Raw genomic sequence first — 21,653 nt, 5'->3', positions numbered from 1 at the left:
AGGCGATAAGCTAGAAGTCAAATACATATACCTCTTAGATAATCTTGCTATTGGCTTACTGTTCATCTGGATGAATCTCAACCAGTTATTACCCCCCAAACAAAGAAGGATCGAATCACAGACAAACCAGCTGAGACGACTTACAAGTCGGCAGCCAATGAACTTGCGTTATTTGCCCGAGTGTACAGGGGTATGTGCAGTCTATCCTGAAGGCCATCGAAACCGCGAAGTTTGCAGGTCTCTAGCCATGGGATTGGTAGTTCTTTATGCTTAGCATTCATACCCAATATTTTAATTTAATACAATATTCTGGACATACGCCATCGCAGTTTTGCACTGTTTTCTCATTGACAAAATTCATTAATGCAAAGTAAGAAATAATAATAAAACATAAACCCACAGGCAACAAGTCTAAATCAGCTGATGTGGAACAGATGGGCCCCAACGATGAAACTTAACAGGTTAGGTCCATCTGTTCAACATCAGCTGATTCTCTGTGACTTTATGTTTTATATTATTATTTCTCATTTCGCATTCATCAATTTTTTCCACAACAAACAGTGTAATAATGCGATAGCGTATGTCCAAAAAAATTGTATTAAATCAAAATTTCCCATTTCACGACTCATTTAGAAACGTACCAATATTTTACCGCCCACTTTATTGGCTTCGGATACGTGTTTCTTCCCATGATACTCATCTTACATAGTTTCATTCCCTTAAGGGCGAAATTTTTTAATGCTATACATCTCATGTGTAGAGACCGGAAAAAAAATCTCGGATTTATTTTGAGATATGCTAGAATCAAAACACGTTTACCTATATGCTGCATCTGTGATTGGACAACAAATTTACCTGCACGATTCTGAGCCAATTAAAAACATTCAACAAAAGAAGTATCGAACCATAGGAATCTCACAATTCTGTAGCCAATGATCAGGTGGGATTTTCCCGAGTATGTATAATATCGTAGAGTCTATGCTAGAATTTATCGAAATCGCAAAATATTTTCAGTCCCTTCCTACGTGTTAGTCCTATACATGACTAACATGTAGGAATATATATATATATATATATATATATATATATATATATATATATATATATATATATATATATTAGCTACCTATGTTCTAAATTATATCCGAATCAGTTTAGTATAAAATACACGATTGAGTAACAAACATGCAAAACCCCAAACGTTCGCATTATTTATTTGTAGGAAGGATGTTTTCAATTGTGGGTCTCGATTTTATATTCCAGAAAAATTTCCGTAACGTAAAAGTGTATAATTTTTCAACAAGTTACATAACCACATTGTAACTAACATTCCTTCGTGTTTAGCAAGGCAATCTCTTGTACGATTTAGCTATCAGTTAAAATTTAATTCTAAATTTTGAAGGAAAAAGCATCACTGTGAATCCGGAACGGAAGATTTTGTTTTTATTTGCAATTTTATAACTAAATAAAAAAATTGTAGTTTCTTATTAGTGTTAAAAACTCAAACAAATCTCATAATTAATTTTTTTTCAATATAGGTATTCATAATTTGTGTTTGCTGTCTTTGTTAAAACAAGGTTTTTTTTCATTAACTGTTTAGAAATAACAAACAACTCCTAAAAAAACTCATCAATATTTTTTTCACTTTAAGTTGATCAATCTAGAAGTCTTCGAATTAATATATTTCCGACACACGTCAAAATTATCGTTATCATAAACCATAGTGGTCTACATGTAAATATGAGTTAATCAAGTAAAGGATAAAATGGTCAGAGACAAATATATGCCATGATTATGCCGAATGTTACATGTATGTACTTTTTGTTCACACTTTGACCTTTCATTAAGAATTCGAAGTATAGTACTTACAGTCATTTTACTAGCTATGTTTGAGTTGATTATATACAGTTGTAAATATAGCAATTTTAAAAATGTTTAAATTAGCAAAATTGTACCATAATTTATCGTTTAAAACGACCTCTGGTTTTTTTTCTTCAAAATTATTGCACAAGCTATTTTTTTTTTTTTGCCTTTTTTTACAAACCTTAGAGGAAGTTGATAAACACAATTTACTTTCAAATTTTGCCTTTGAACGTATTATTTTTTTTGTAGCTAAATTTTGGGGCCATTTACGAAAACTTGTTGTTGTGCAAGACGGGTTAGACCGAGAACCTCGAAGCAGGATTTTTACGTAACTGCTCATCACTTAGGAAGGTATATACTTACGAAAATAACCGGAATGAACGTTTGAGAATAGCCCTGAGTTCTTTGAGGAAAGCACTGGCAGATATTCTCTTCCGCAAACAACCGAAAAGTGTATCATAAACAAGAGTGACTGCTAGAGTGGATAACTGTTACGAGGCGAAGCAAGGAAACCACCCGGGCTCGGTTAAAGCACGGGCCCAGGAAATAACACGAGGGCAGGGCAGCATCTACAGGGAATTCTTTGCGTCCTTCTGTTTTCAAGCAACTTTCCAAGCACAAGTGACATGTATAAGCAAGGACGTAACTAGATAGGGGCAGGCGGGGCGCTACATTTTAGGGGGTTGCTTAACTAGCATAGTAAACTTCGCTATAGATATTAACTTGAATATCGTTGTGTCAGAACACAAGAAAAAGGGTGGAGTGCTAATTTAACTTGATTATTTGTACTGAAAGATACATACATGTATACCGTCAAATATTTAGAAACTGGTGTGTTTCGCGTACTATCCAACTTGGGATGTATTGAAAATAGTGGAATTAATATGTTGTGGCGATATGTAAGTTCATTGTTAAATTTTCCTATGTTTCCCATAAAAATGGTTTTTAATAAGTTCACTGCTTTGTAGAGGATTTATTTTCTCAAGCTACTTGTGTGAACATAAACACATTGCAAAATATTTCTAATGTCATTGTATATATATGACACGAACATGTGCATGAACAGTATTAATTTTCTATATCTATAAAAGGTGAATAAACAAAAACAGAAAAACAGGAATTTTGTACTGATATAACTAAATTTATGTACCTTTTGAGTAGCCTATCGCTGTCCCTTCTCCAACCACAATTTGGTTTCATGTTACACTTTTGAAGAGCTGTTAATTAGTACAGAGTCAGCCATTTACATTTCCTTCCCGTAATAACGTAGGTATGCTACAACTGAATTGTTTTAAAATATTTTTGTAGGTTTTTATGTATGTTTGAAAAGCCAATAAGCTTCTAACAATATCTTATACATCAGTCTCAAAAAAAATAAACTACATACTATAATTGTGTACATTTTTAACTGTTGTCTTTATTGGATGTATTATTATTTTTAATTTGATTTCCGTTATATGGAATAACTAGTTGCTTACGAATGCATGTGTCAACATTTATCGAGAAGGCAAAAGCGGTTGAAGATTTACTGGAAATAAAAGATTCCAAAATTTGGTAAATTATGTTCTCAAAGAAAGATGTATTTGTTTTGTTTTAGAACATGACAAGCACGCAGTATTTTCGTAGAAGTATTGTGTACGCTTACAATTATAACTCTTGTCAAGTGTTTTCATTCAGTAGGAATGGGTTAAAGTTTTCTGTATGTGTTGATTGGACGAATGTCCACATGAACTGGGAAGCTCTTCTAGGGGTTGTCAGACTATATTGAAATATTCTAAATTCTGATTGGTGTAGCGGACACGCGAAATAGGTCTCCACTAACTCCGTTTCGCAGCTTCTATACGTAGCTACTTCGCATTAGAAGCGACCACTCGTAAAGGATCCCGAAAACTAGTTTCGTTCTCCAAGGTGAGTTAGAAAGTAGAGGTCTTGTATCTCTCTTTCTCACAGAACTAGCTCTGAACATCTACAACACGGCATTATAATCGAGCAAAAGTGTAATTTAAGAAAGAAAAAAACCCGCCAGGAAAAGCTTCAGAAGGTAGTTCTTCCGCCTACGTACGTGAGAATCAATTTTCTGCTAGAAGTGATAGTAATCCCTGCCAGCACGGTCGATTTCAAACGAGTTGTTTATTGCGTGAGTGTCGATTAATGCTCGGAACCATTGTGAGAACACAGTGTGCCTTTCTTTGTGGAAAACGAATGTAATCGTGTACAAAAGGTGCAGACCAGGAACGTTTATAATTAGAGACTGGAAAAATTTGCACTTTGGATGACCTCCAGGATAGACTCCACCATCCCCTACATACTCGGGCAAAAGCCACCTGCTCATTGGCTACTGGCTCGTGTCACCTGTCAACTGGGACGCTTGCGATTCGATACTTTTTTGGTTGAAGGTTTTTCATAGGCTCAAAGTCCTTCAGATAAACTGTGAGCCAATCAGAGAAGCAATTTAAAGGTACAGTTGTTTGTATTCTGTCATATCGTGAAATGAATCCGCGAATTTTTCCGGTCTCTATTTATAATTAGTGTTGTGTATCTGTGAATGCAATGCATGCGAATGAAACACTTATAGTCAGTTGCGAAGTAACGTTGCACGCCTCTTTAAAAGTACGATTTCATTGACGGGTACATGATAAATAACAACAGCCAAGTAATGTGCAAGTTCTGTACTTAACCACGACGTAAACTCAACTGGATTATTCCAGGTAGGTACAGTGAATTATACGCATGGTGCCTGGATGCCTCGCACCACATAAGTGTGGCGTCAACAAATATGATCCAAATGTTTGATGAAATGGCTTTTTTTTAAAATTGAGGAATATACTCACGGGCTACGTTGAGCTGGACGTTTGCGAAAAAAAAACTCTGAGACTATTTTGGTAAACAGCCCGGCACTGTGGATCACTGATCCTCATTTCGTGCGAGTTGGAGAATCACAAACTGTGGACCACGTAATGAGCGCAGGTACCTTGATTTTCGAAATGGTTGCCATCACAGAAGTGCATGACCTAACTGACAAAGCCCTATAAAGTGGCTGAAATTTTTTAAAATAATGTGAGCGATTCTTTCAGCACTTCCAGTGATGTGTAACATCCGACCTCGGTGACGATCGAACGCATGTGTTTTCATGTTGCAAACACATAATACGTAACATAGAATTCTTTAAAATAATGCCGAGCGTGATAAGTACTCGCAAATATTATATTCAGCTACTTTTCTCGACGCGTATCACACGTAGTTTCCGCATCCACCGCTAGAATTCGCTAGCAGCTACGTCGACTACGATCCGTTTGATAAGCAGACTGAAATATTAAAATATGTAATGAAACGGCTCCGATAAAAGTAAAAAGGCTTTGAAAAAATAAACCCCAGTTTTGCATTTGATTTTCGACAAAGGGATTTTAAAAATACTACTGCTTCTCTAGTTAAAATTCATTAAACAGTTAATACTATAAAGTTTCCCTTTGCCTTTGTGAACTTTGGTTTGCACCATCCGCCACATGTGGTAGCACCGTTCCATCCACGAAATTTACTTCCACCAAATGTCGCATACCGAGAGCTAAGATGTTACACATAAATATATATATATATATATGCATCTTGTTTCAAATAAAATAAAAAATTATCACGTACTTACAATGACATTATTCCATGAATTGTGTATTAGCGAATATTTTATATAATGTCTGGAGAACTGAACGCCAAATTAAACGAAAATAATAAGCCAATAGCCACGTTTTTTAGACGTGGAGAGGAGGCTATTGAATGCGTTTATCCACGGATTATAGACCCTGACTCTAAAAAAAAAATTAAAAATAAATTGTTTCGTACAATTTTCGACCTCAGAAAAGCCTATTGTCCCTCACCACACATTCTTTGGGAAACATCCGAGAGATATTCTCCTCCTCCTCCTCTGTTCTCCCGCAGACCAGCTCCAACATGGCGCCCGGCCACTCCGCATGTGTTTACTATGTTTACCGGAGCGAGGCGGAATGGTCCCACGCATCGCAGGTTCGGCCTGTTTATCGCGCCACTATAAAATAATAATCCCGGCAGGAGCACCCAATGCCGGCACACAATAAATACCGTCGCGCCAGCCGATGGCACGGAGGTGGAGAATTGTTGGTCGTAGGTGGGGGGGTCAAAATCCGGGTACAGGGGTGGACAAAAAATAATTTTTTTTCTTCCCTCCCTCCTCCAAGCAGGCTTTGGTCGGCGAACTGCTTCGCCGTCGTTATGTTGGCATACGGCGCGGTTTAATAAACAAGTCTGGCCTGGCGATTAATGCATCGAAAGGAAGGGGGGAGGGGGGTTTGGTTGAGGTTGTCGGATGAATAATAAAAATGAAGGCGGCCAGACGATGCGCAAATACTTCAGAGATTGGACGGGATAGTCTTAAAGACGTAAACACGAGCCCCGACGTGCGTAAATTGAGATATTTTCTCCCGCGAAAGAGAAGGCGATGATTTTTGAAAAAGAGAGAGAGAGGGGTCGAGGTGAGCCCAGGATATAGTTTGGGACGGCCAGCTAACTATAGTCTGTGCCATGTAACATTTCTGAACAGTACTGCCAATGTTATAAGTATCATGTTCTGTCAAGAGTATTTTTAGACAACTTCAGATGATTGACGGTGTTCATAAACAAACTTCACACGATGCTTTGTAAGGGAAACGGGTAACCACTCGTACTAATTTTTAAGAACTGTCGAATTTGAGATAGTAACATGGCACAGACCTTAATAATAAACTGAATTGTGAATTTCTTGGGGGCAGAGGTAAACAGAACTTTTCGTGTTAGATTCGAAAATATTTCACCTGTAACTATGAACATTACCACTAAATAAATTTCGTTATCTTAAAAAAAGGGATCTGTAATTGTTTGAAGTTACTTCTACTTTTTCGTACAGATTATTTTATCAATATAAACAAAAATTATTCTATGCAATATTAATGCGTGTCTTATTGAAAAAGTGCTAAAAATTCTTCCGAACTGGGTTCGGATAACATTTTATAAACGTCAAATGCAGTAGTTTCCTTACTGCTTAGTGTATTAGTATGTTAGTTAAAATTGGTAAATTGAAAATATCTTAAGTATTGATGTGCCAAATCCAAATTTTCTGGAATCCGAATCTCGAATTCGAGTCCCAGAGAGTTACCTCTTATAAATACTCTTCGAATCCGATTCTCGGTGTCAAGTTTTAAAAAAATAACTATGGTGCTGAAACATTCAACCCTTTAAATGGTTGTTTCACAAACTAAGTTTCCAGAAACAATACATATTGTAATTTTTTTTCTATGATTACACGTTAGGGAATATAGATATGAAGAAAAAAATTGGCCTAGTAAACTTAAGAGATTATCACTGTAGAATTTTTTTAATTTAGTTTATTTCCACTAAAATTTTTTTCGAGTATTTTTTCTCGAATGTCGAATCCTAAGCTTTTATGCTAGGTCCCTATTTGAGAATTGGATTGGCCCATCCCTAACCTTAAGTTGTTTTTAGATAAGCAAATATAAACTTTGGAACGACTTGGCTCGCCTTGGCTACATGGACGTGTGAGAAAGGAATATTTTCAGAGATTTATTTTAAAAAAAGTGTTCATTTTGGGAAAATTATCAGCCGCCATTGGCTCATTTCGCACCAGAGCTATATACCGCATGTTAAGCAACAAAATGCAAGTTTTGAAGTAGGCCTACAGTTCCCCTTTGGCAAGAGTGACGCAGGCCTACAGACTGCTCCCGAGAGCTGAGAGTGCTTTTTGAAACGTATGTACGCACGCAGTAAAACTATGAGAAGTATAAGCCTACAAGAATTTAGAGTTAGGCGCTGTTTAACCGCCGGCTTGAATCTTGACGTGTTTGGCTAGTGCAAACAACCCTTCAGATAAGAGCTAACGTCTCAGAAAGACGTACGAGATTTACTGATCGTATCCTGTATAGTAAAAAAGACCCTTGCAAGATAGTTACTGAAGCCCAAGCAGAAAGCACAGGCCTTGCGTGTTTCCAAATTAATCTTCAATCAGAATATTATTAAATATTTTTTTTTTGCAATAATAAATCATTTAAGTTATAAAATGTAAAATATGAAAGCATCAAGAAACAAAATGAAAACAGGTCATTATTAGAAAACTGAGTGACCACATTGTAAACATGCTTCGAAGGTAGTCCGAAAAGGTTCAATCGATATGCCGTTCGAAAATTTGGACCAAATATGGAAATTTCCTATTACCACGGAGGAAAAATTAAAGGCTGGATTAACTTTATAAAGAACCCGTAAACGGCAGGCAAGTGAGACAAATTCACTGTTAGAAATAACAGTAATTGTACGAACTTTTCAACGCAGAATGCGCCTGAAATATATGAAGAGTTCGTAGTTTCTGATAACTCGGTCTTCGTGGAAACAACCCGTATTTAGAATTTTGAGTTTTTTTTTTCATTGTAAACATGATAAACAGACACGTGGAAGGTATAATTTTTATTTTTGCAGTAGTTTTCAACAGTTTTTTGAATGCTATGATTGTATACAAGGTTATTTTTGTGGAATTATTTCGGAAGTAAATGAATTAATTACCTACGAAGTAAATTTACGAAGATTCCTGAATAATTCGTAACCAGCGTTCTTCGTAAATTGAAGCTGAAAATTGTTAACAGTGTGGAAACTGAACATTGACAGCATGTAAACTATAGTTTTTTTTAAGATAACTTGGGCTACTTAAAATAATTTCTCTAGACTGTAGGTACTAAATTGTACGAGATCGAGGTGAGTTCAAAAATTATATTTTTTCACTGTAATACGTAGTCATTAATTTAGCCAGCCATTTCTTTAAAAAAAAGTCGTACTTTTGATTTATATGAATTGTGGGTCGTGAAAAGGGCGTATTTTATTAATAGACAAGAAACAAGGTTACGGTCTACGCAACAATGTTTAGTTAACATATGATTACTACCACATTGCGCGGTTTTCTGGCCAATTGCGCAAGTAGAAATGCCGTGGGCATTAGTGAAGTTAAGTCTGGCTGTTTTACAGGTTGGCGAGAATTGAACAGGTAGTGTTCACATACGCAACACACATACAATCTTCGCCTGATTTTCTTAGAAGTTTTCATTAGGTTTATGGTTCCCATTAATTTCTGCAGTTTTTTTTTCCTACAGGTATACAATTACTGCTCTTCAAAATGTTTGCTTCCTACAAAAGTTCCATGATTACAAAAAAATAATTGTGCCAATCCGTAGGTTTTTTTGTTTGTTAAGCACTGCAAAATATTTCAGTTCAGTTTACGGAAACTTTAACAGTGCTTTTGAAATTACAAAAACTTTACATTTCCCCACCACGCTGTTACAAATTGAGATATTGGTATGTCACTCTATCCTCAAAACAAATGCAAAAATTTTGGAAAAATATTTTCATGCCTATTCGTGCCCAAGCCTATTATAAAGTATTTAAAATAAAATAAATAATATAAAAAAAAGATTAATTTAAACCAGCAGATATATTTATCTCAATATTGCTTTGAATTTAAGCTATATAATAAATATCCAAAGTATTCTTCAGATAAAAAATGAAGGTAGTTATAAAAATCACTTCCAAGTCGGTTTATTCATTATTTATCCTGAAATTAATTTATTATAGTTGAAAATTTCTGATTGTAAGTTTCATAAAATCGATTATACTCACTACTGTAATCAATTTTTTTCAAATAAAATTATTTTGTATACTTGGTAGGTATATTGCTTCAACCAAAACTAACTACCTATACTTTTACTAAATATTTTTTTTTGTTATAATGATGAAGTGACATTACGAATAGTCGCACATATGTTCTCATAAACGCTAAAGAAATACTGCACTACGATACGTACCTACGTGGAAAGTTGTTGATCATGCCTTGAATTGTGTACATCGGAAGCCGCAGAACCCGTAGACTACACTAAATGTCTAGATCACTGCCAAACCATTGTATATTAATGTGATCATTACTATTTGGTTTTGCATAGTTACTCAACATACTCAACTCCTATCAACAAATTTTGTTTTTGCTGGTGACTGTTTTATTAACAATCTGCTAAGAAATAAATACACCATTTTAATAAGCTATCTTAAAAAACCGAAACACTTTGGGGGATAAAATTGAAACAGGAATCTAAGTAAGCAGTAACAAACACTAATATATATTTGATTTTATGTACTTTTTATAAATTTGTACTTTTAATGCTACACTCGCATAATACTTAACCGGCAGCCGTAATGCGCAGTTGTGAAATTAATTAAGGAAACTAAGGCAACCATTCACTTAAAGAATAATTTTACAAATCAATATCACTAAAACATATTGTATATTATTTCCCCATAAATCTTGATGATCCTAAGAAACATTTCCATGTTAAATAGTGTGGAAGTTGACATTTAAGATGTTAAGGAACGTAAAATACTGATTTAACGCCTGTTGTGTTTAGTATGCTGAAAAAAAGTCGGGATATACATGTCCGTATTTTGAAAATTTAAGCACCTGTTTTTTTTTTTACGTAAGTTAACTGCTTATGACATGATATTTGTCTTACGTAACTTCTTACAATGTTTAGACATCGAATAAGTTGCAATCGAAATAATATTTACACGATTTCAATACATTAAAAAAAACTGTATTATCTAAATAATTTTATTTTTGATAGAGTGCTAGAAAATTTAAATAGTGATTCCAGCCATAAATTTTACCACGAAAAAAATTACTTTAAAGTTATATTTTTTGAGCTTGTAATGATTTTAACTAAACAAGACTATTTGTTTGGACTTTTTGCACAAGATTTGCAACCTTTTAATCAGTTTTTGGATGTGCTTAGACGTATTAGAACCCCAGTTAGTAAACAATTAGACTAATTGTAAGTGACACACGGAAACTATTAATATTCTATTATTTCATGCTCAGATTTTAATAATTTTGAAATTTCAAGTTTTTCATCAGAACATGCAGTTTGAGAGAGATTTGTTTGTATAAAAAAAATACATGGTCTGCAAACGGGAAATAAAATTCGTAAAATTGAATCAGTCTATATATATTTGTAAATTTTAAGCAAATATTTCTTATGTATTCAAAGAAATACGTTTAGGGTTCCAAACCAAATTTTTATTTTTAGACAGACACTATTTTTCATTGTAAATAAAAATGTATTGAGCTGGAGAAGGTATTTTAAATACAAAATAAATTGGCTTGGAACGTAAAATTGTTTACAAAACAGTTTAAAAACATTTATCTCAACTGCGTAAGGTTTTTGAAAATTGCGTGATTTTATCATTTGACTATACCAATGTCATGTAAATTGCAAAATATAAAAACTTTGTCCCAAACGCAGTAAATAGTTTATAATGTGTTATAACAACTGGAATAATGTAAATTTATTAAGATTTTTACATTAGAGACAAATTTAATTTACTACCAATTTTGAGACAACATAAGTTATTGTACAGATAAAGCAAAAAGTAACCTAAAATTACACATTATACTCGTAAGCAACAAATAATATTTTTCCCACTCATTCCCAACTTTTTGTATCAATTCATCATATTTTTTACAGTAACATGTGGCGCTGTTATTTTCTGTTTGCACTGTACTTGAAATAGCTGAATACGACTACAAAACATTAAACTTAATGTGCAAACTAACCACAATAATGTTACTCACTAGATTAAGTTACATACTTTGCTGTTAATTTTAATAATAGAAGTATGATTTCCTATTAATCGTAACTCCGCCAATATTCATATTTAACAAAGACAGGATATTGGACGAATATTTTGTAAGGCCGAAATTCAACCTGCCAGACAATTCCCGTGTTTTTGAATAAGTTTGTTTGTCAGTGACACAGGAAGTTTTATCACCATAATTTTTGAGTAATTTCAGAATATTTTGGGCCTGCAAAAATATTTTCCTGGGAGAATTTTCCAAAATATTTTGTAAGAGATACAAAGCGGTTTCTTCCGAGTTGTCTCAGTACATAACAGTTATTGGCCAACATTCTACAGATCGTTCACTGGATCTGTAGTGAAATGAGTTCCAGCAAACGGAATAAACTGACTCGGCTTAGTATTGTAATCGTGATCTACAGACCCGTGGCTTTAATTCCTGAAAATGCGTCCAGTTTAGGATAATTTCTTTATAATTAAAAAATCAATGAAAACTGCTCTATAAAAATTAAGTCCAATCACATTAATCACTGTTTTACAGATACAGCAGTCAATTCTACTTATTTGAAGGGAAAACATTTTCACTCTACTGTACAATAATTTCTAGCGCGCTTTATCGAATCGTCAGACAATAAAACATTAAAGAAATTCACTGGGCGAGAAACGATCTGGATCACATGTATCCAAAACTGTAACTTCAAACATAATAACAAAAAAATCTAAACCCAAAACGAACTACTTAATTGTGCCATTAGATGTAGGTAGAATCCTTGGTAGTTTTACGTGAAAGCAGATGAACATCATATGTCTCTTATACGCGATGTAAAATTTAAAAAAAAAAATGCAAACGTCAGTTGTCGCAATTTGTATTCACCTAGCCGTCCAACTACGCATAATTTTTTTTTTTCAAATCTGGCATACTTCGTATTTCACCCAATTGGTTCGTTTCCCATTACAGTAGACATTCCGACTTGCTATTCCGTCCGAAATTTCCATACGCACGGCAATTTATGAGAAAAGTGCTCATCGCCGATGGATGCCACTGCTGTTGGGCTCTGTATATCGCAATTTGCATTTATTAGAGCTCATGTCTATCCGCGCTCATTTTCCTAGCGACGAACATCGATCAGTCGGCAGCCATGGTTGTTCTAAACTTATCTGCAAAATGCTGGAAACTAACAAGAATGCGAGGTTAAATTCACCGTATTAATGGTCCCGGTCTTTTTTCTTAAAAGCAAATAGTCATCTTAATAATTTAGTCATGTATTTGCACTTCAACAGGTTGGCTACGGAGAGGGTACACTGTCAGAAATTGCACAGCAATTTATGACTTTTCAACGAGTGATCCTCAGATAAACGAAGAGTACCCCGTAGTTTCAGATAACTAAATCTTTGTAGAAACTAAGTCCTGATAACGACTTAGTTCTGTGTTCCGTTGTTCACACGATAACAACGTGTGTGGACGCTGGACGCTTTAAATTTCTGAAGATTTATTAATAATCCTACAATCCGAATATTTATAAATACCCCTGAATATTTTTTCGTAACCAGAGTTACACGTACATTTAAAGTAAAAATTTCTAATATTGCAATTTAAGGTCATGGAAGACTAATGTTCATCAGTTTACTTTTTCATCGTGCAGTCAAAAATTAAAAATACAATCACCCTACTCAGAAGTAACTAAATTAAGTTTGCATATGTTTTATTTTAATTTCACGTTAGTCTTCGTGTGTAAAAAATTTATACTGAAAATAAAAACGTTTCAATATTTGAATCGTGATTTCATACTCGTTCACAAACAATCAAATTTTCGTTTCGAAAGCGTTAAATATGTGCGAAAGTAGTGTATTTTGTGATTCATTGCGATTTTGATGAAAAACATTGTCTCAATTTTTTTTTTGTTGTTTTGTCTAAAATCACATAAAAATTAGTCTTAAATGTCATTCATTCAGCATTGTTTGATTTTCGTATAAAATGTGCAATTAACTTAATTTTGTTTTCTAAACATATTGGAGCGTATTTAACAGCCTTTCTCACAGTAGGTTATCATAAATAATTTTCCCGTAAGTGATTTTTACTATTTATTAAGGCTTATATTTATTATGCGTGTTGTTTACCACTGAATTATTTAATGTTGATCTATTTCCTTAATTTCTAAAGAATTAAATACAATTTACTTACATAGCGTGTGCTTCATGCTACAATATTATTGAAGTTATACTTCTTTAGACGTGTTATGAAAAATTGATGGAAGTGAATTTTTACGATGCGCTCACCATGCAACGAAATTTTCACAGGATGAAAAAAAAGGCTAGTATACTAAAAAGTTACATACAAATAAAAATTATATATGCGCCTTTCAATCTTATACTTTAATGATTGTATTGAATACTGGTCTACATAATTAAAAACGTTTATTTATTCGGAATATAAGTGATAGGATTTGTGTTTAAAGTGTATTTTCAAGTATATTTATATAAGTGAGTTTATCCTCCCATGTGTATAATTAATTGCTTTAAAAATTATCAAATTATTATTGAAAAGTAATTAAAATAGTAAATTAGAATAAAAATCAGCATATTTATTGACTTTTTATTAATTTAAATTTATCTCGCTTATTTTACTAAATTAAAAAATAATTCTGTACACGTGTAAATATTAATATTGAACACTGAGTACTTACTTAATTTTCTTAATTTTCTTGAATTTATACTTTTCCAAAAGTATTAATAATATCACTCCAGTCCTTTTATTATTTTATTTCTATTAATTAGTTGCACAATTAATGTCAGTTTTTTATCACGCCATATAACCATAATTTCTAACGCACCCACATTACTACGCGCACTTTTTTTTGTAAAATTGTAATAGTGTAATATATCTGCCTTAACTACCTAACGGTATTTTCCTGAATTTGTCTCAGTAGCCATGACTCGTAGAGGTTATGCATTTAACAATATAAAACTAAAGGTTTAGGCAAGATTGAAGTGAGTTCGACGGATGGGAGGGATCAGAAAAAAAGGGTTCGTGAAAGAGTTGTGCGTTATTGCGGTCGGTTGTGCCCTTAACAAGTAGTTTCGCAACTTGTAAAAAGACAAGTTGGGGGGACGTGAAGGGGATAAAAGTGGTGGGGGTATTATAGGGGTCCGCAGAGGGACGTTGAAATAAAAAAAGAAATAAACGAACGTGGCCGAAACAAGCTTGACAGATAGCTCGAAATGGCCGGGAGCGAAGTTCCGCTGTTACAAAAAAAGGGGAGGGGGACCCCTTCTCCCCCCCCCCCCCGCTTAAATAAAATTTGTTTGTCCAATAGGCGACTTCCCGGCTAGCGCCGAACGAACCGCGTCATCTCGACTATGAAGTAGTCTATGAAACTGCTACCACGCAAAAGCGAATGAGATCAAACGTGGCTTATTATGATTATGATGATTATGATAATCAGTAGACAACTTCGTGACGGCTTGACCGTGTTCAGATGTTCGCAATACATTTTTACTATTGGCTGTGGTCGGATAAAGGCGATTTTTTTTCCACCAATGGGAACGCGGTTATCTGTACTGTTTAATTTCCAATTATTTGCGTGAAAAAAAGACTACTACATGTTTTTCTGTCGACCAAAACAGTAAGAAATGCCACGGTGTTTTGAAAAATAACATCTCAACGCAAGACGCTTTCGTGAAATACATGGTTCTCTAATAATCAGTATTTTGTAGGTATTTCCATTAGGCTTCTATTTGCGGTGAAGGCAATTCGTTAAACTGAAACTTTGAAATAACACACAGAAAAAGTATTCTAAAAGTACTTACTGTTACAATTTTTCGCCCTAAATTCCACGATTGATCTTCGTAAGTTTACGGCTATCTTCTTGAATTTACGGACACTAAGTAAACTTACTTTGAACATTAGCTTGCAAAAAAATATCTCAGTATTAACAAAACACGAAAAAAAAATCTTTTTTAGCCCAATATCTTTGGAACACCTACTTACCTTGATCACTTCGCAGTTTACCTACTGCTTGACTCTGTGTGTGAACGTTTGAGTGACTGGTTTTAATTTAGTACTACTTATTATCTTGGCTTAACAACGCCTGATTTTTTAAGTGTCAATTACTTTCCAGCACTTGTATGCCTATGCTTATCTTTTAGTTACCTGTGAGTTAGCTTTTTGGTTGAATTTTTTTAATTTTTACCTCATATTTGAACATTCAGTTGCAGCTTGATTCTGGTTTCTATCTCATTATCTATTTTATCATCTATTATATTTTTGCTATGCTTAATTTTTGTAAAATTTCAATGTATGATATAATAGGAAAAAAATGTGTTTTAAGTGCAAGAAAAGATGTATCACCTTACCTTTGCCATGAATAAAGATGATAATAAATAAATAAATAAATAAATAAATGAAGCTAAAACACACTCTGTGCATGTTTACAAAGGCCAACACAACTCTTTTTTTCGGAACCAAACGTAATTTGTACGAAGATCCAGTTATCTAGAAGAACGAAGAAACCTTAGTTTATTTGAGGCGTCTCCTTATCTGTTTATATAAAACGTGCCGATTAATATTATTTGATTAATAATGTATACAGACTAGAACTTTTAATCCAGCTGAAATTCAATACCGTCTGGATGCATCGAGCTAATTTTGATTCTTCTTTGACCAAGTTTTCAGCGAGTAATATGCAGTTCTTTCGACAAGGTTGAGTACGCATCTATCAGCCACTCTACCGCTGTTAATTAATTTCTCGTGATCCTATTGAAAACGTTATAAAAATTATCGTTTAATCATCAAAGTAGGGAAAGTGTGCTCCAATTCTACCTTAATCTTTGCGAATTTCCCTTTTTTCATAAAGTTTAGGACATACTTATAACTAACAGACATAAAGTGTAAGGAAAATCTTCATGTGCGCTCACAATAAAACTAGCCGTGTATAATTTTGGAAATGTTTATTATATAGCCATGCATTCTACAAAAAAAAAAAAAAACTACGCTTATAGGATAATGTATTTCATGAAGGCACTTAGATCTGATTTTTGACCAGGTTTCCCAACAATAATATTAGTATAAAACTTCGAATAAAAAAAACTTTGTTAAACTGTGCAATAAAAATTCCATTTCACACCGGGGAATTGTTCTCGTAAGAATGCTAAGGGTAGACGAACACAGTTCAAACGCATTAAGTATTATAGGCCTAAGGAAATGACTTCTGCAGGAAACAAATCTCACTTGTAGGCAGGCTGTTAACTACACTCAGATTGAGACATTATTAGTATTATTATTAGTAGTATTATCATCTGCTGAAACAGCGCGACCACTTCGTCGTAATTATGTTTGTATACAGAGTGGAAATAAAAATCTTAATACTTACAAGTTTTCTGGAATAGTTGTCTATCTACTATTATTTTAAAAAAAACTATGTTCCTACAAAAAATAAACATAAATAACACGAATTTTTATTTTCAAAGAAAATGTTTTAGTTTATCTTTATGCTGTGGATTCCATTTAATTGTTTACCCTATATGCTACATTCATTTGGTAATACTTGTTGCATTATAGAGAATAATATACTAAATGGAACTTATTCTCTAAAATATTTATAGTGACCGACTGGAGGCTCTAGAGTACATGTTTCGTATATTTTTAATACGCATTTGGACGCTTAAACTTCGAAATAAATTAATGTCCCAAAGACAAGTTGTACAAAAAAACCGTAAATGGATAGCAAAAATTGAAAAATAAATATTTCCTAGACTCACTCTTAGAAATTACAATAAATTTTCGTGCTTTTCAACGAAGAATTCACCTCAAATAAACAAAGAGTTCTTCATAATTTTATATGACTGAATCTTCGTAAAAATTACACCATATTTCACAACTTCCAAGTTCTGTTTTTTTAAGATAAACACACTCGTAGAAGAAGTAAGAATGTTTTCGCAGGAGTCTAAATATATATTTTTATTTTTATGTTTTGACAGTATTCCGAGATTATACTCGTGGATTCGTGTTCAAAGACAATAAACTTAGTACCCGTTAATTTACGAAGATGATGGTAAATTCACGAAGATCCCTGGATAATATATAACCAGCGTTCTTCGTAATTTTAAGATAAAAATTTTTAACAGTGAAGAGACACTAAATGTACGGGTATGAAGCGGAAAAACAACGTTTGACAATCTTACAAACGAAATAAACCACCTAACCCCCAAGCTTACCGAAATAAAGACAAGAGAACAATGGTTTCAGGAACCATTCCGTATTTCAGAAAATTCAATATCCGTTCATACCGACTTATGAACAAAAAATCAGCGTGGGTACTTAGGTGATTAATTTCCAGAAGCGAACGGCTCCTTTATGAAATGAGTTTTAAAATGTGTAAGGTTGAACACTCTAATGTATAATTATATTTATTTAGTTCACTATGAGTGACAAGAGTAAATCGTAAATCAGGATGGTCTACACAACTTTCAGCAACTTTGAAATCAAAATATAAATGGAAATAATGTTTCTATAGCAACAAAAATACTAATGGAAAATCGTGTAAGCTTTAAAATAGATGGGACAAAATTTGAGTGAATTTATAGCCGAAAAATACGTGTAAATAGTAAATCATAGAGTCAGTCGAATTTTCTTGGAAGTGTTAGTCTGGAGTTAACATTTATAAAGTTGCAAGTGACAATTCTCTTTTACTGTAGGCTACATTTCAGATCAAAATTTGCGTTTAATATTTATTCCTTACACCCCTCTTCCATCATAAAACATTTACGACATATGGACAATATTTGCGAGTGTTCTAATGTTTAATTTTAACGATATGCAGAAGCTCAACATATCAAGATTTTTAAAATGCCGTTATAAAAAAGTCAACACTAAAGTAAGTAAACCCTTCTATCTAGATTAAGATGTTGCTAGCGGGATCAGTTTATTTGTCTGTAAGGTTATTTAGCCTATTGCAATGACGACATATCTGCAGCTAATAAAGTATCCAGTTCTCCCTTTTTGTAGGTCCACTGTCAAAAAATTAATACGCAATGATGTCATTTTACGGATGATTAAAATGAACTTAAGTTGTGACAAACATAGCCTAATTTTAGTTTCGGTATTAAAATTTTAAACACACGCAAATGCATGTAAAAAAATATTATATAACTGTAAATATTAAAGGAAGATAAAAAAACCAAAAAACATGTAAAAAATACACGCATGAAAGTAATATTATTACACATTTCGTAATGGTTCATTTCAAATCGACCACGTTTGCTTAGCGTCTTAATGGGTTGAGAACTGACGAATTACGAGTAAATGGAAATAGATACGCAACCAAAATTACATCTACCTTATGATAAATCTTAACGGGAGAGTTGACGATTATTCCACTGTATGTCAGTCAGGTTATCGCAACTGAGAGCGCATGTAGGCCGTATATAACTTTGTACCCGTGTAATTTTATCATAAGCGAGAGACGTTTTATTTCTTCAAAGTTAAATAATGCACATCCACAACTGAATGCACTTTGTTGCATACCTGATTTTATCAACCGACCATATCCAGTTCTGACATCTTACAGATGAAATTAATAACAAGCTAATTCAAGCGAAATATCTTCTCTTTGCGTTCATTGTTCAATTCTTGTGACACTTATCTCAGCAAAGATTTCAACGGGAATGACGTACTAACACGACCATCCAGGCAAACAAAACATCGATAAAAACCATAATTCCTTCACAGTCAAAAACCTCCACATTTAGGTTACGCTTTGTTTACAGTGAAAAGTACTCTTGTTGCACTACCTAATTCTTTACTATGTCGTCACACAGTAAATAGACATGTAGATAGTTATTAGCGAATAAAAAATTAATTATTAATTATACTGAGTAAAGACATATACCGACTATTGACACTGGCATCGCTGAAACGTGGAGAGAAAAAAATAGATTTAACATTTTTTAAAACTCACCGTCAATAAACACGTTGTTTCACGTTAAACACTAAACAAATATTTCCCGGAATGAACGCATGAAAAGCAAGAAGTTTGTTTGCAGCAAATTTACCACGTAATAGGCCTACTTTTCGATTCATAAAGAAAAAAAATTAAGGAACAACACGCAATATAGATTTAAAATTTCAATCTTTGAATAATTGAAGCATACTGCAATTATTTGCTTTCAAGAGAAAAAAACTCTACAAAATTTCACGTCACAGAAAAGTAATAAAAATAGAGGCAAAAATCCTACGGAGATGGAGGAAAAAACAATGATGTGTTCTATGTAACCTATTGAATAAAAATATGTGTGTGTACTGAAGGAAGAGTCACGCATGCATATGAAGAAAACGGGGTGGGCCGTACAACTAGAGACAGAAAGAAGAGAAACAGAAATTATCTGAACTACCTCATGAGAAGATTTTCGTGGTTTTTCACCATCACTGCAGCAGAAGCGGCCGACACATGCATTTGCGAGGGGTTGAAATTCCCAACGTTTTGCGCATGTCGTAATGGTTGCCTGAACTCGCCCCTGCAACAAGACAACATGGGCAAGACGTTAGGAATTTGCACACCCCTGGCAAGGAGGAAAAAAGGGGGGGGGGAAATAAATCAACAACACAAATAAAAATAACAACAGCTTCATATGTGTGTCAAGGGCGAGAGAGAAGGTGAAAGTAAACAAAGAGACAAAGAACAGCACGATCCAGTGGTCGACAGACGGCGCACACATCGGAAGAGCTGGAAGGAAGGTGTGTTGGTGGAACGTGAGTCAAGACGTGGAGAGTGAGGGAGTGTTCGTCCCGGGGCGAATACGAGCGCCCGGCGGCGGTAGCGACACAGGCCAGGCGCCAGCTAGGACCACGTACCTGGCCGTGGTGCAGTCTCGGTACAGGATGTCGAAGTCCTTGCAGCTGAGCAGCTTGCAGCGGTTCACGCCCGGCTGGATGGCGCCCAGCCCTCGGAGGATGCGCACCTGCTCCACGTTGCACACCAGCGGCACGATGTCCAGGCGCTTCAGCTTGGTGTACACGGTGTGCAGCCCGCCCACCAGGTGCTTCAGGAACAGCTCGAAGGCCTGCGGCAGGCACAGCATCGTGTCGCCGGCGATGATGAAGGCGGCCACCTTCTGGCCGCGGTAGTCGACGAGCTTGCACTCGTTGGCCGTGGGGTCGGACGTGGAGATGGGCGGCGGCGAGTTGTAGGACCTGGGGGGCGGCGCGCCGTGCTGCTGGTGGGCGGCGGCCATCAGCTCGAGCGGCGAGTGGTGCAGCATGCCGCCGCCGAGCGAGTTGAGCAGGCCGAGGCCCGGCGGCGGCAGCGGGTGCATGACGCGGGGCGGCGGCGGCGGCGGCGCGGGCACCCCGCCGGGCGCGGACGCCGGCGGCGGCGACAGCTGCTGCTGGGGCAGCGGGGGCGGCGGCGCCGGCGGGCCGGGGCTCAGCTGGCGGGCCATGCCCATGGGGCTGGGCGGGGGCGGCTGCTGCTGCTGCTGCTGTTGGGGCGGCGGCGGCGGCGTGGACGCGGGCGGCTTGAGGTTGACGGGCGGCGAGGCGGCGGAGGAGGCGTTACTGCTGTGGTCGCTGTTCGTCGACGAGGAATCCATCACAGCGTCCATGCTCCGGGGGACCGCACCTCGCTCCGGGGCCGGAGGGGAACTGCGCTCCTGGCTGGGCCTACGACCTCCTGCGGCGAGACATCGCGACAGGGAAGCACTCGGCACTCGCCGGACGGGAGACTGAACTGCGCTGGTCGACGGGGGTCTTCTACGCCGACGGCCGATATGTCCTCACCGCTGTTTGTCCGACTCGCCGGCCAGGCAGCACAATAACACGAACAACAACTGCAGCATTACAATCCATCTCTCTCTCTGCAACTGCCGGCGGGGTTGGAAGGGGGAAGGGGGGGCAGACGCGACGCGAAAAGGGGGGTCAGGGGGAGGGAGAGGCACTTGGCACGGCAGTATCTCCGTCCTCGTCGCACGCGCACACGAAATGAAATAACGCGAGGGAGAGGCGGAGCACCCGAAAGGAAGGCTTTTCGCGATCTGTTTCTCGAGTGGCTTCACCGCTGACCCCGACGACGCACGAGGGTGGAGGGGGTAGTGGAAGAGGAATAAAAACAAACGGT

General features: G+C 36.1%; 1 protein-coding gene across 4 annotated transcripts in view; it reads right to left on the bottom strand.

The window, feature by feature from the left end:
* LOC134542076 (dachshund homolog 1-like) overlaps positions 1-20,473 on the bottom strand; it is a 544,392-nt gene extending 523,919 nt beyond the window's left edge. For 3 of the 4 annotated variants that reach the window (XM_063385986.1, XM_063385985.1, XM_063385987.1), the window contains exon 1: positions 19,933-20,044. In XM_063385986.1, coding sequence (XP_063242056.1) covers positions 19,933-19,994 — 62 coding nt within the window. In that variant the 5' untranslated portion in view covers positions 19,995-20,044. Of the gene's footprint in view, positions 1-19,932; positions 20,045-20,392 lie in introns of those variants that run through there. The other variant, XM_063385989.1, reaches the window with a different exon arrangement.
* Positions 20,474-21,653: the final 1,180 nt, after the last annotated feature.

Source organism: Bacillus rossius, assembly GCF_032445375.1.
Source record: "Bacillus rossius redtenbacheri isolate Brsri chromosome 4 unlocalized genomic scaffold, Brsri_v3 Brsri_v3_scf4_2, whole genome shotgun sequence".
Taxonomy (NCBI): Eukaryota; Metazoa; Arthropoda; class Insecta; order Phasmatodea; family Bacillidae; genus Bacillus; species Bacillus rossius.
This window is presented reverse-complemented; position numbering and strand designations above follow the sequence as displayed.